The following is a 15,606-nucleotide window of genomic DNA, read 5'->3' as shown; positions in this document are numbered from 1 at the left end:
TTGTTCTACTTGTTCTAACTTCCCTATTGTTCTAATTGTTGTCTATGATAGAAAGGCAGTGTGGTCTTCGTCGCTATTTAGCTCGGGGGGGGGGTTAAATATTCAAAGACTTAATAACTGGACCTTTAAACAACGCCGAATAAAATAGCTATCTCAAGATTTTGATTGGACATATTTGGGGAAATGATGGGCGTCGGGAGGGGGGATGGTTGCCCTCCAATTACTTTCTACTATTAGAAAGGGCAATACAACTTGCAATGTCCAATCGGATGAGCTTCTTTCGAAGTTTCTACGACAACTCCTTCTATATCAAGTGCCAAGGTCTTAAAAAAACATCATTGCGCCCACATCACTCTTTACTGAAACAGCGCACGTGCACTACCAATGATCTTTGAAGTATTTTGTGAACAAATGGCTATCTCAAAATTTCTATCAGATATATTTCGGGAAAATACGAAGTGTAGAGGGTAGCTGCCCTCCGATCACTTTGACTCTTAAAAAGGGCACTAGAACTTCTTATTACCAATCCCCTGAGGCCCTTCGAGGTTTATACTACCAATCTTTCTCAAAAAACCGTATCGGCCCCACCGGCACAAGTGCCCCCCCGTGCCCGGCGGACAGTAGGGGGGGGGGTTGTCAACAAAAAAGCTAACAGGCATTGACCGGAAAAAACAGCTGAACAAAAAAGATATATCCAAACTTTTTAGGGGGGGTCGGTGGAGACCGTCGGGGCGGGGAGGGGGGAGGGGCTGGGTGCTCTCACCTCCCTTTTGACTCTTACCAGGGGTACTATAACTACTGGTCTCAAATCAAATGAGCCACATCTGAAGTTTATACGACCGCCCATTCCATAAAAACCTTATATGCCCCTAGGGCATAACTTACAACCCGGACCCTGAGGGCTGTGGGGGGTTGTCATCTTCAACGACATAATTTCAGGACCTTTCAAAGGCCTTGAACAAAATGGCTATCTCCAAAATTTTAATTGGATGTGTTTGGGGAATGGTGGGCACATGAGGGGGGTTAGTTGCCCTACAATCACTTTCGACTATTAAAAAGCGCACTAGCCCCTTCAATTGCCAATCAAATGACCACATTTGGAAGTTTCTACAACCCCTATACAAAGTACACAGGAAAAAAAAAACACTGTGCCCACATCGCTCTTTACTTGGCAGCGCTATTGTGTTGCCAATAATTATTACCTAAATTTGATAAAGGACTTTTTACTGGGCTGATAGTGTATTTATAAAACAGCCATTTTTAGTCTACTAAATGTATAAAGAAGAGGCAAAACGTAACTGTCAGCTCCGACATTAATATTTTTTTAAGATCGTGTAATTTTAGCTTCATGCAGAACATAAAATAATTTTCTGAAGATTAGATACAAGAATTAAATATTCCTTCTAGGTCTGAAATAATTCTTGAAACAACAAATTCCGAAGTTTTAACTTTTTTTACCAATTTTTTTTTTTTTTTTTTTTTTAATGGAATTTTCCAAATTTTTAAGTGATTTTAACAATTTTGAATATAATTTTATTAAGTAAAATAAAGAGTTTATGCAGCTCATAGTTGGAGTAAAGGAGGGACGTTTTCCAGAATTTTGTCCATTGCTCACTGATCATCAAGGGTTGTCGAAATCATCTAAAATTAATAGAAATAAAAAGCTAGTGCTCTAGGTGTATCCTCATGGCATCCACATATAATCCGACTTCCGCAGGGACCGTGGAGGGGAATTCCCAAAACACTCGTCATCAGGACATCTACTAGAATGGATTGTCGGATTTCGTCCAAACGAAACGGAAAGTAACCTTTGGTAAACGCAACCCTGAAAGTAATTAGGGGGGGTCTGGTAAGTAGCTGGAGGAGGGGAGGGGGGGGTAAAGCCGGATCAGTAGAAAATAGTTACTATACGTAAAGATTGTATATCAAACAATAGTAGATTTATTAATTAACAAATGACAAAGCTGTAAGGTATACATTCTCCCAGTGAGAAAACCAATTGGAGGTAGGAGCATCATTTTTTTAAATTAGTAAATTTAAAAAAAAATGTAACTAAGATTTAAATCAAAGTATTGGGAAATTAATACTAAGTATCAAAACGACAGATATGGTCTAGGATATTCATATTAAATCCAACATCTGAGAGGGAGTAATTCGATTTCTTGTCAATCAGATCCACAAGAATGGTCTTTTAGATCTCAGCTAAATTTCGCGAGGATTAGCAGCTAGGACTGTCTTTGTGGCTTTAGAGAAGTCGAGTCCAATGCAATGAGCACTTGTGTTATTGTATGGCTTTGCAACTGTGACCCTTGGCTCAAAATGGTTGCAACGCTTCACGGAGCCATAGCGTCATAAGTGTATTTTATTCAGCCAACAAATACTACAAACCAACTCACAGAGGCTTCAATGTATATACATTCAAATAATTGAATAATCTTATTCCTCCAAGAACAGTTTAAAAGCCTGGTCATACAAATTTTCTCTCGGGGACAGAGCCATATTGCAAGGGCATGGGATTTTTGCAGGAAGAATAAACGAAATAATTCATCTTCATAGAGAGGGGACAGAAACCTACATTATCTACTTGGCTTTACCGCAGCACCACTGTTTCACGTTAGCCAAGAGGTGTACCCTTAGGGTACACAAATACGCAAAATATATGCAAAAAGGAAAAATATTCACAAAAATGAATAAAAGTAGATATCTTTCTGTATTTTCGATCCACTAGCATAAGTTCAAGAACCTTGCAACCCCTTTCCTCCCAAAGAAAAACTGAAACAGCACAGGTATGTAATTCCTATCAATACCAATTAAAGTATGCTAGAAAATATCATAGTGAAAACCCTTTAAAGGGATTTCGACATGCATACATGCAAAACGTTTACTTTTCATGTACTCCAAAAAACTAGAAAAAAAAGCCTCCTTCCCCCGCAAAAAAAAGAAGAAAGTTTCGAATACCTTTAGCCTGTTCTGGCTCTTCGTCTTCAAGATCTACCGTTTCCCTGAATTTTTGTAGATCACCCTCAAATTCTTTCAGTGCCTTCTTCAGTTTTTGCCTTAACGTAGCCAAACTCTTGGCATTATTTTTGGACATGCTATTCTTCCTGTATTCATTTCCCAGATCCCAGAGTTCGTTCACAAAATCTTCTAGTTCAGCTAGCGCCCGAAGGAAAAATCTAGGAGTGACGCCATGGTCCTCTTTCTGAATACCTGGCAATGCTTTATTGTAAGCAGGAATTAATTCCTCAAAACCTAGAAGATATTTGTCACAGATCAATTTTAAACGACTATCATACGATGTTGAAAGAAGTTTTTAAATCTTACTTTTATTTGTAGTTTTCAGTAACACTCACCAGGCTATAACTAATCTGAAAACTAAAGCGTGATTGTACAGATAGGGTTGTGGTTTCTTCAGAGAATTTTATAATCAATCAATAAGCTGGTTTTCAGATGCTCAAATGAGAGAATTCCTTTTACTGTTCATACATGAAACTTAAAAGCAACCAACTGCATCTCATTATCGAAATTGCCCACAGTTAGTAGGTTCCATTAAAAGACGAACTTTATACATAGTTTGGTAAATACGTATACCATGTTTTGTCTCACGGCTCGGGATCGAGTTGGAACTTGCAGATTTATTATTTTTTTTTGGGGTGGGGGGGGGGGTACGGAACTATGAAGTTAATGTTCGGGGGAAGTGAGCTAACAACTTATCGCCGGTTCTATAAAACGTTACATGCTACATCCAAAACAGTTTATGCATGTCGTCTAATAGACTCTTTGGTTAGTACATATGTTGTATTAGGGGATAAATAAAATACGCTTTTTCTGCATTGAGTTAAAGAGTGTTCTTGTAATGCCAAGCGAAATTCTTGAACATTTTACCTTTTAAACAACACATTAGAAGCTTCAAACAGATACCATTTAGTGTATCTAGGACAGACACATAGGAATGGGGTAACATGACTATATTCTATCAATTAGTTTTGAGCAAATGTGTTGTTGCAAGAACCAACTAGAATGTGTAGGCTAATTATAATCTGTAATTAGCCTACAATATTCATGTTGTTTATTATTATTATTTTGTTTATTATGTCTTGACTCCAGCTTTTATGTGTTTACATAGCTCCGACTCCAAAGGGTCTTACACTATCTGTTACTCCGACTCTATTCATCAAAAAAATTACTAAAACTCCGACTCCACAGTCCTGAACAGAAGGCATGTGCGCAGCATTTATGAAAGAGAGGGGAGGGGGAACTTGTAAAACACGCTAACATTGGCCAAATTATATGTAAAATACAAGAAATTGTACAGGAAATCGCTAAGCCTTAAGGGAAATCGTAAGAGATCCTTATGATTGGTACGAAGAGCCTCTGGCAGGTGATTGAAGAGTTGCCTCTCCTACCAAAATATTCACCAGTTAATTTCCTCTAATGCCTTCTTGGCTAGAGATGTATTGAAAATTAATTTTACTCTCGCTATTAAGGCCCAAGCAGAATCCTTCAAAGGAAGGCTATCTCACTGGCCTGGACAACAAACTGAATTCGTTTATTTGGTTTAGCTTCAACCTATAGAGATTACAATAAAAAACAATACAGAATTAAACTTCAATCTCTGGTTCGTAAAGCTTCAGTTGTTTCAGCTAACTTGACAGTAAAAATTTCTATCCTTAGAGTTTAATGGTTAATGATAGTTGAGGGAAAAAGCTGTTGCACCAGCTCTGTAATTTCTGACCAATCCCTTAGAACAAATTTCGATATTTTATGATAATTTTTCTAATACAACACTGTGAGAGGCTTTTTAATTTTCTGACTGGTGGAACACTGACTTCTTGCCTTCTACAAGCTAAAGTAGCATTGGACCAGGGTTCATTTCCTGAGGAAGTGTTTCAGGAAATAGACACAAAAATGTGTTGTTGGTCTTTAAACTGAATACTAGGTAGCAGAAATATGCCCAGGATAAAACGGATATTCTCTAGGCTTTATTTATTGCTAAGCCGAAATTCGGAAATGGATTCATGTACATATTTTACTTTATTTGATTTGTATGTGTCTGCTACTAAAGAGAAAACCAGTTTATTTGTATATACAAATAAAGAAAAAGTGTATAACCTACAAGAAAGCATGACTATTGGTATTAGACCATCAATGATTGGTCTTGGTGGTTGAGCCAAACTTTCGAAAATTTATAATCATGAAATCTTTATAATCGACTCGTTTTTTGTTAAAAGTTACAAATGTGGAGGGCCAATCTTGGACTATTTTGCAAAAAAAAATTTCTCCAAACCTCACAATAGGGTATATGCACCTGTTTTTTTGTTTTTCTTTTCTTCTTTCTTTTGTATGACTGTCATCTGACTTGCTTCGTTTTTAGCATGACTATAATTTAGTACAGTGGAATAGGATGGGTCTATTGCATATTTCAGCTATAGTTCGAGTTCTGAACTAGCATCTTAATTTTCCAAATATTTGAAGTAGCTCTGCCCTACACTTGTCAGAGCTATTTTGACCGTTACATCCAATTGGGGACCTTTAAATCTCTTTATAATTTTAATATTTTGATAATAAATATCTTTAATTCACTTACCTGTGCCCCCCCAAACTTGGTATAGTATTATTTTGGACACGCTTCCCAAGTTTAATTTTATAAAAACCCTCCACCACGCTTTATCGGGGGGTGTACTTGAACAAACCCGATTTTTTGGTGTTTTTGTTGAGAACATGAAAATGCTCTTATTTTTTAAAAATTGGTAAAATATTTGTAGCTACCAAATGGGTAAATGGGGTAATGTAGTAGCTTTTTGGTAAAGCACTGTCAGCATTGACAATGAACCGATTTCATTTGTTACCAATGACGAACAATAGATACATTTTCAAAATACTATGTTTAGGTCTTTACATATCATATCAATTGAAAAAAATGCATTTTGACACCTATACTTATATATTTTGAGAAACATTAATTAAGTTAAATATTATAATCGACATAATCAACTATTAAACTTTCTTTTTTTTTTGGTTTTACAGCAGTCAAAATTTTGACAATTTGACTTTATTGCATAATGAAAGACCAATAGAGTACTTAAGTTATCTCTTTGGAAAGTAATATATATCTTTTTTTATATACAAATGAATTTCAATGAAGGTTTGAATTATTTCAACTACTATATGAGGAATATAAAAAAAAGATCATTTGAGTTTCTGTGATAATTTTAGTCTAATTGAACTAACATATGAATTCAATCAATTTTACTTATCTTTGCTTTTCATTAGCTTAGTCATGTTCAAGTTCTGAATATTTCTGAATTTTATCAGTAACTGAGAAACAATAGAAGCATGGGAGCATTTTTAAGATATCACATCTCTATGCTGTTACTAACTAGAACCAGCGGCATCATAATTTCTTAGCAATTTCAATTTTAAGCAATCTATTTATTTAATTAAATAATACACAAAGTTTTTAAAATAAAGCAGTGATTTTAATTGGGAAATAGATGAACTACGAGGGGGGCCTGCTTGTACCCCCCCCCCCTCCGTGGAAAAAAAGGGTTTAACACTTTTATAAATATATTTTTGTTTTATTTTTATTTTTTTCCGGTTGGGCAAGGAAATTTTGTACGTGTTTATTATAAGCCTCAGACTAAATTTTACGCTTTTTAAAATTCGATAAAAAACGTGTTTTTGGCGTCCATTAAGAAATAATTTTGGGATATACATTTACAGATTAGAGGGGGGAGGGTAAAGTAGATCGGGTCTGCATCCAAAATGTGTTTGGTACAAGTATTCTGCATATTAGATAGATAGATAGGGAAGCGTATTTTAAATCCAAATATAAAGCCATGAAAATAGTAAAATATCATAAATTAAAGGCAAAAATAACATAACTTTGATCAGCTATCATAAAAAAACTCTTAAATGAAACACTACATTAACCTAATAATAGTACTTAATGCTTGGAAAAGTGGTCATTTAAAAAAAACCATCTTAAATGAAACATTACATTTACTTTATACTGGGATTTTTTTTTTTCTTTTTAGTTAACAATATTTCCAGATACCTCACTATTTTTCTGTAATTTTTTAGTGGATACATACCTAGAAAGAATTATTTTCTGACTTCAAACTGTCTACCTAGTTTCACCCGGGAAAGAGCCCCCCCCCCCTGGAAAAGAAGGCTTTCCAAATTTGAATATTTTATTTGAGTTTTAATTCCCGTTGGGGAAAGGAGTTTTGGTACTTTTGTATTATGGGCAACTCACTCAAGTTTACGTTGTGTAAAACTAGATAACAAACGGGTTTCTTAGTTATTTTTTTCAGATTTGCGCTATAAAAGAAAAATCCTGTGAAAGAATCGTTGGAAAATTTATATTTTGAGCAATAAATAAGGGGGGGGGTGTAACTTATTTGGACAGGTTGTAGTAATAAAAAAATTCTTTCTTGGTGTGGCAAAAAAATAATTAAATAGGAATAGGGAGTTATCTGGAAATTTTGTTAACTATGAAAAAAAAAAAAAAAAAAAAAAAAAACTATCTAATATGCAAAATAATTTTACAAAAACACTTTTTGCATGCAGACCCGTTATACTTTACCCCCCCCCCCAATAAACAAAACTATAGCCCAAATTTATTAATAAAGTAATTAAAAAAATGACGAAAAAAATGGTAAGTTATCGAATTTTAAACAGCGTAAACTTGTGAGTGGCGCATAATACACAAATGCAAAAATTCCTTTTTATTCAAACGGAAATAAAAATAATAAAACCAAATACAAATTCTTAATTTTGTACACCCTTTTTTTTAACGGGGGGGAGGGGGGGTAATCTCAGAAAAGGTAAAAGCCCCGAACCCAACAAAAAAGAGGTCCATGCAAAATATCCATTTTCAAACAAGAGAGGGGTTACATGACTTCTCCACATCTACGTCAAAACAATCATTAAATATATTTTCTTTTATGTGACGCACTCTGAAATTGTCAGCTATGAAGCACATGTTGCACTTTACCGGGGACCTATGCCTCGCCCTCCCTGATAGGGAAGGGTTGAAAATCACTTTGTGCACCTTACATTGGCTTCAATAACAAGGCCTAAAACTTTGAAACAAAACAATTTTAGATATAGTTAAAAGAGATGAAATAAGTGGTGTAAAAATTGCCAACAAAATAGACGCAAAAAAGCACAAACAAAGGAACACTTGAAGATCCTACCCAATTTATTTTTTGATAGTCTAGAATAGACTCTAATAGACAATTTCAACCCCCCAAAACATTAATGACATACTTTACAATAACATAATTAGCACAAGACTATTATTTTTTGAAAAAAAAAATATACATTTTCTAATTAGCAGAATTGGTGCGTAGGCTTTCGGAAGTATCTAGAGACTCAAATTATTTTTGAATTGTAAATTCCTCATATACTACTTTAAAATAGTCCAAAGTTTAATTAAAAGTAATTTTTATAAATAATGAGAATATAAATTAATTTTTAAAGAAATACAAATTTAGCATTTATATTATATGAAACAAAAAATTCAAACTTTTTGGCTTTAAAACTAAAACCAAAAAAAGGTACAAAAAACTGTATGGTTGATTTAATCCATGAAAGTAGCAAACCTACCACGGTTCGGTAATAATCCATGGCCCTGTTTATCTTATAAGGTCATCAGAAAAAAAATTCAGATTAAAAAAAAAAACCCATTTGTTAGAATTTTTTCTTAGTTTTGCTAACTTAATGTATTGATAAATTTTTTATCCACGAAGCTTATAACATACTTTTAAGCACGTGTGTAACATCCTTGATTTTTTTGTGATTTCTCATTTGACGGATTGTCTCTTGCATTTCTTCATAGCGCTGGTCTTTTGCACTTTTGACAACACGTTTCTCATCTTCTTCTTCATCACTGACCTAAAAAAATAGTCATACGCTGCAGCTAAAATTTTTAAAAAAAAATTAGAATTAAATAAAGTAAAAAAATCACCAAGACGGAAAATAATCATGATGCATTCAGACAAAAATAATAATATTTAAATAACAGTTTTTGTTCCATATTAATTATAACAAAACGTCAAGAGGTAAAGAAAAGAAAACTAAAGATAAAAAAGGTACAACAAAACAAGATAGCGTACTTTTAAAAACAAGACAGAAAAACCAGATAATCAGGACTGAACTGTTGATTAAGCTATAGATATTGAATGACAGAAATAGCGAAATATATCCAGATAGGGACATGTTTCAATATCTATACCAGGATATTGAAAGGCCTATTCAAGTTTCCCTATAATTTTGAATAGACTTAGAATAATTTTGATACAACCCTTAGCACGTACATGAGACGTTTTCTAGAAAAACAAGAGGGGGTACAAAATCTGGGAAGCATGCCTTATAAATGTTTTTTTTCTGAAAAGGTCCTTAAACCAGTCTTCTTCTTCTTTCTTCTTCTATTTAACAGCAGGCGGGCTTTTCAGTAACACTATTTAGCCCTTTTCCTTTTGCTTCACTCTGTGGGCTACAGAGCTACTGGCTTGATTGCCTCATAATTATTATATACATTCAGATACCAGTCAGCAAATCTTTTGACTATAGGTGTACAAATATGAGATGATAGTTGCCGATTTCTATGCTCTATTTGCAGATATAATTGGATAGGCTCTTTGGTGATGGTGGGATTTTGTGGTGTTTAAAGCAAATTTAAAGTTTACAAAGCAAGGTATCCTGTGCAGACATCAGCATATTACATTCAAATAGGCAATGGTCAATTGTTTCATTATTCATATTACAATGCCTGCAAAGAGGGGACAGGGGAATTGAACCACTTGAATTAGAAAGCTTATATGAGAATGCCAGGAAATTTAGTCCATTTGTGTCAGAACGAATTCTATGATAAATTTTAGAAAGATACTTATTGGGAAAGGGGGAAAGGATAGGATTAATCTTATTAAAATTAATATCTGATAGCCTCCATCGGTAAATATCTCTAATTGGGATTGGTCTCCCACTTGGCTGGTCAATATTTATAGCATTTTTTGCTATTTCATCAACCTGATGATTACCACTTATGCCAGAGTGGCTAGGAATGTACTGAAAGTAAGTTTTTATGCCACGTAAAGCAAGATTATCAATAATACTGTGACAATGACAAGTGTCAATGTCCAACTTATATTGAGGAGCTGAGGCCAGCAACTCAAGGCTTGATAAAGAGTCGGAATAGATGATAATATTATTCGAATTTTCAATGAAAGGTTGGTTTTGCTTAAGGTGTTCTAATGCCAGGATTATGGCATTTAACTCAGCAGACATTATAGATAAATTATTAAATAATCTCTTGCCCATTGCAATGTTCAGGTGAGGAAGGAAAACACCACTTGCAACCTTCTCATTAATTTTTGATCCATCAACAAATATTTGGAAATGTTTTTTATAAGTAATTGTATTAAGTTCTGCAAATTTTTTCTCGACAAAAGCAATGGGGGTTAAATCTTTATTCCATTTTGAAAATTCAGTATTTATTATGGGAAATGACCAATTCCATGGAGGGGATTGGGGGAAAGTAGGTGCAATAGACTTTGCTGGTAGAGGGAACTTCTTTTGAATATTGGCATACTCATCTGCAATACCTCTATACATGGCTGGATTTCTTAACCAATTATGTAATGTGTGCGAGCTATTTCATTCAATTTTTGTAAGATGTTTTACCAAGAGAAAGCTACGTCTCTCCCTTATTGTTGTTAATCCACTCTCCATAAGCAGAAACTTGGTGCTTGTGGGTTTCCTAAGACCAAATATGAGACGTATTATATCATTTTGTGTTGTTTCAATTTTTTGCATCTGGGTCTTTGCACATGCACCATAGACAATGAACCCATAGTCAATATGGGGTCTTAAATGTGATTTATAAAACTGGAGTAAGGTTTTCTCCTTACAACCCCAGGGTGTGGAAAGAAGTCTTTTTAGTATATTTGCTTTTCTATAACATTTTTTTATTGTGTTTGAAATGTGGAGGTGGAAATTAAGTTTTTGGTCAAGCATGAGACCTAGGTAATTAATATTATTATCTTCTGGAGTAGTTGTTTTATTTAGAGTTAGTTTTGCATTAACATGGTTTCGCTTCCGGTGAAATTGGATTATTTTTGAATTGGTAGGTGCAATGGGTAAATCTGAATGTTGAAAGAATTTTTCAAACTGGAAAAGTGACTTTTGCAGATTTGACTGTGCTATCTCAAAGGTGTATCCAGATGACCATAGCACCAGATCATCAGCATATTGTAGATTCGTGTGGGGTAGGTTCATGTCCCAGAGATATAGGGCAAATAGGAGGCAACTGAAGACTGCTCCCTGAGGTAGGCCTTTGGATATTGTCTGTTGGGGTGAAGAGGCTTAACCAACACAAACAATGAAACTTCGTACTTATATGAAGGATTTAATAAAGGATACTAGCTTAGGAGGTACTCCAAGGTTTGCAAGTTTATTTAAAAGGATTTGGTGGTTCACATTGTCATATGCTCCTTCAAAATCTAGGAAAGCTGCCACTAGGATATTATTTTTTGAAAAAGATTCATTTATTGCATTTGTTAGCAAAATGAAAGCATCTGTTGAGGAGTGGTATTTCCTGAATCCAGTTTGAGTGTGTGGGATCATGTTATTTTTCTCAACAAACCAGAGGAGTCTGTGATAAATCATTTTCTCCATTATTTTCCCCATCACAGGTGTAATCATTATGGGCCTATAAGACTCAGGGTTATCTTTTGGTTTATTTTTCTTTAGGATTGGTAGGAGGGACGAACATTTCCATACATTGGGGAACCTAGAAGATGCCCAAGCGTGATTATAACAATTTAGCAGTTCTTGTTTGTATGATGGTGTGAGATTCTTTATCCATGCAGGGTGTATATTGTCATAGCTGCTGCTAGTTTTGGACCTAATATGATGTATTGCATTATTCAATTCCTGGATTGAAAATGGATTAGTTATGTACTCGGATCCTGGGCGCGGTTGGTAACTAGGGTTCATAGGAATTGTTGACAGTTTGCTTTGATTATTTGATGTTAGCTTATTAACAAAAAGAGTTGCAAATAGGTTAGCCTTTTCAATATCATTGTCATAATGGGTATTATTATGTATAAGCTCATACAGGAGTGGGTTGGGAGAAGTCTTTTTCCCACATATGTGGCTTATGACTTTATGTATAATCGGCTCATGCGTTTCTCTGGAGAGATTATTTGCAAAATTATTCCAATATTTATATTTAGCATCTATTATAGTCCTTTTTAGATTAGATTCTGCTTGTAATTTTTTTAAGTATGTAGTAGGTGTTGGTTTTTTTTATGAATTCTGTTCTAGCTGTCGTTTTTATCCTCCATTTATTTAGGCACTCATTTGTCCACCATGCTTTAGGAATTTTTTTAGGGAATATTTTCTTAGGTGTTCTCCTGGGGATAGCATGATTAGCTGTATTTATTAGTAAAGATGTCAACGCTTCAGCATGTGTGTCAACTGTTGTGTTAGAAATGCATGAACTTTGGGTGGAACTTGTAATTTCATCATTTAGCTTATTTTGGAAAATAGACCAATTTGCTTTAGTGTTGATATATTTGGAGGTATGAGATGAAGTTTCAGTAGGTTCATTAAGGGAGCAAACTATAGCAAAGTGGTCTGTACATAGACTATCAATTTTATTTATGTAAATTTTGTTAAAAAATTTAAAGACACAATTTGTAGGTCAATTGTGGAGAATTTGCCACTTTTGGGGTTGAAATATGTATTCAGGTTTGGAGGGGTAGCAACAGCTAATTCATTTTTATTTGAAGTCATATGCTCAATAAATTTACCATCTTTATTGCTGGTTTATTCCCCCACAAAAGGCTGTGGGCATTGAAATCACCACAAATAATGATATTTTTTAACATATTAGAATTATTTACATAATTAAAGAAATCCTTGGCATCTGTAGTTTGGCCATTAGGGTTATAAAAGCTTATTATGTAGGTTTTTAAATTATTCAGCCAAACACTTATACCAGTTGCATCAACATCATTTTCAAAATCTGGAAAATTGATGCCACAAAATTTTATATTATTATTAACTAATAAAGCTACACCACCTCCTTTTCTCTCTGAAGATCTATCCTTTCTCAGGATAGTATATCCCAGAGACTTAATTTGTTGATTTTGGGTTAAATGAGTGTCCTGGAGGCAAGAAATATTAATGGAATTATTATTCATAAATGATATTAGTTCATTTAGCTTATTTTTTGTGAGTGATCTTACATTCCATTGGAGAATTGATAAATGTTGTGTTATTGATTTATTCTTCATATGACTGTGTATCAATGTTCAGCTTTGTTAAAAGTAAAGCAAGATCTTTTTTTGCTTGAATGAGCATATCATCTGGGATGTAGATTTTTGCCAATTCTGCAATAATTTTTGTTTTGTGTAGTTGATGTATGTTCATGGCCTGAACTGCATTACAGTTTAGAATGAATAAGTATATATTTGGGTATTGCATTTTTGTTAGTGCATACTGTGTGTTGGTTAAGTGATTGATTAAGGGTAGTGTTTCTGGTTTGTTTCTTCTTGGGAGGGAGGGCCAGGCTGGCCTAATCTCACCGGACAAGGAGGCTTGTTGGCTTGGTGATTCCTTCTGATAGGGATTTGAGCTAGGGGGCTTAGAAGTTGGTGGTTTATATGGGGTGCTTGATGCATTGGGGGCATTTGACTTGGGGGTTTTGGTTGGTTTCATTACAGGCTTTATTTGGTATTGTTGGGCAGCATTTGCTTCCATTGCTGCAAAGGGGTATGGGCTGGCCTTTTCTGTTGAGATTTGGAGTGTTAGAGCTCTTTTCTTGTATGCAGGGCATAATGATGTATTTGTAGATTCATGTGGGCCTTTGCAATTGATGCATGTAGGCTGAGTGTTGTTGCAAGTTGTCAGCTCTTTAGGATGGAAAGATTTACAATTACTACTCTTGGAGAATTTCATTGCATTTGTTTGTTGTGTGTCCCAGTTTGAAACACTTCTGACACTGAATAGGCTTAGGTTTGTATTCCTTGTGTGGTTTGATTTGCCCAAATAGGAATAATTTTTCTGGGATATCAATTTTATCCATTAGGGTGAATAAGAAAAATCTACTATTTTTATGCCATTAGTTAGATTTACCAAGTTGGGTAACATCCTCAACTGGGAATGTGTTTCCAGCCCTATCTGAGAGGCCTTCTTTTAACTCCTGAGTAGATATCTCTGGGGGAACATTATAAACTACTATTTTTGTTGGTGATTGTTTTGGGTTCCAATTAGATGCAATAATTGGGGTATTCAGAAGGGATTTAAGGTTAATTATTCTATCTGCTGATTTCTGATCTTATACAGCTATTAGCAGAGATCCATCACGGTTAATGTTAAGAGAGAACATTGATTTTAGCAATTTAAAAATTGCAACTCTTATTGCAGTGATCATTTTTATTTCAAAGGGGGTAGTAGGAGTAATTTTAGGGTAAATTCCTAAGTTTTTGGAGGGAGAATCTTGGGCAGGGAGAGGGGAAATGCTTTTGATTGGGGAGATTTTTTTCCTTTTTTTAGAACTTCTAGAGAGGACCTCTTGAAACCCATTATCATCGTTTATGGTTACATTAGCCCCTACACTTATCATTGTCCTATTCTCCGAATTGGAGCTATCATTAGAACTTTGAGAAAGGGTGCTTGACCAGCCAGGATGGGTATCTTTCACTATGACACTTTCACTGGAATTTGATTTGGGATCTGGGGGGACTTTTTTTTGGAGGACTTCTAATCATTGCCTATTGGAAAAAGCTTTAAAACACAAAAATAAAACTAAAAACAAGAAGGGAGAATAGATGATATCAAACCGTCTGCACTATACTATGGGGAGGATAAACACCACAGTATAGCCCTGAGGATGACTTGAGCAGAATTGGTTTGGTACAACTGCTGATTAGAAGAGATAATAATCACAAGAAAATATATTTCGATTTTCTTATAAGGCTGCTGTTGTTTCTTTCTAAGTAGTCCAAACTTTATGTATTGAAGCTATTTGTTATGCCTAACATCAACCTCAATCTAACTATGTCAGTCCAAGAATTCATTTTGCGTGAAATATCCTTCTTCCATTAACATAAGCATTTTCTTCAATATATACTCTTCGCAATCGGAAAACATTTTCCTCAAAAGACACTCCCCATTCAGACACCGCCTGCCACGTGCTGTTTGTTAACCCCTCCCTATCTTGTCCCCTATCCGTTGCTTGACCTCCAGGTATGAAAAAACCTTTGTACCCTTCATTACGGATCAAATAAACCACTAGTTTTCCTTTTTTTGTGGTACTGGTAATACCCAAGTTTTATGTTTTGTTCGATTTTTTTTTTCCACCTTATTATATGTTATCTTTTAAACTTTTTAACGCTAATTTTATTTCACTCTTTTTTAGTTTTTACCTTTTTCAGGGTCTTACATTTTGCCATTTAATTATTTTTGACTAATGAATGGTTTTGCCATTTTGATATTGTCGTTTTTGGCATTGGCTTTCCAGTTTTTTATTTGTTTTGTTTTTTTTTTATAATTTTTTATTTTTTGGTTTTATGACTCCAAAATTCGAATTAG

At 34.6% G+C, this 15,606-nt stretch overlaps 1 protein-coding gene across 1 annotated transcript in view; it reads right to left on the bottom strand.

The window, feature by feature from the left end:
• LOC148947665 (eukaryotic translation initiation factor 3 subunit C-like) overlaps positions 1-15,606 on the bottom strand; it is a 63,056-nt gene that overhangs the window by 28,366 nt on the left and 19,084 nt on the right. Inside the window, exons 3-4 of the mRNA XM_089095974.1 lie at positions 8,769-8,901; positions 2,959-3,252 (exon numbers count right to left, since the gene is read on the bottom strand). Coding sequence (XP_088952100.1) covers positions 2,959-3,252; positions 8,769-8,901 — 427 coding nt within the window. The remainder of the gene's footprint in view (positions 1-2,958; positions 3,253-8,768; positions 8,902-15,606) is intronic.

Source organism: Artemia sp. Qi Xiang Cuo, chromosome 10 (genome assembly GCF_049724085.1).
Source record: "Artemia sp. Qi Xiang Cuo chromosome 10, ASM4972408v1, whole genome shotgun sequence".
NCBI lineage: Eukaryota > Metazoa > Arthropoda > Branchiopoda > Anostraca > Artemiidae > Artemia > Artemia sp. Qi Xiang Cuo.
This window is presented reverse-complemented; position numbering and strand designations above follow the sequence as displayed.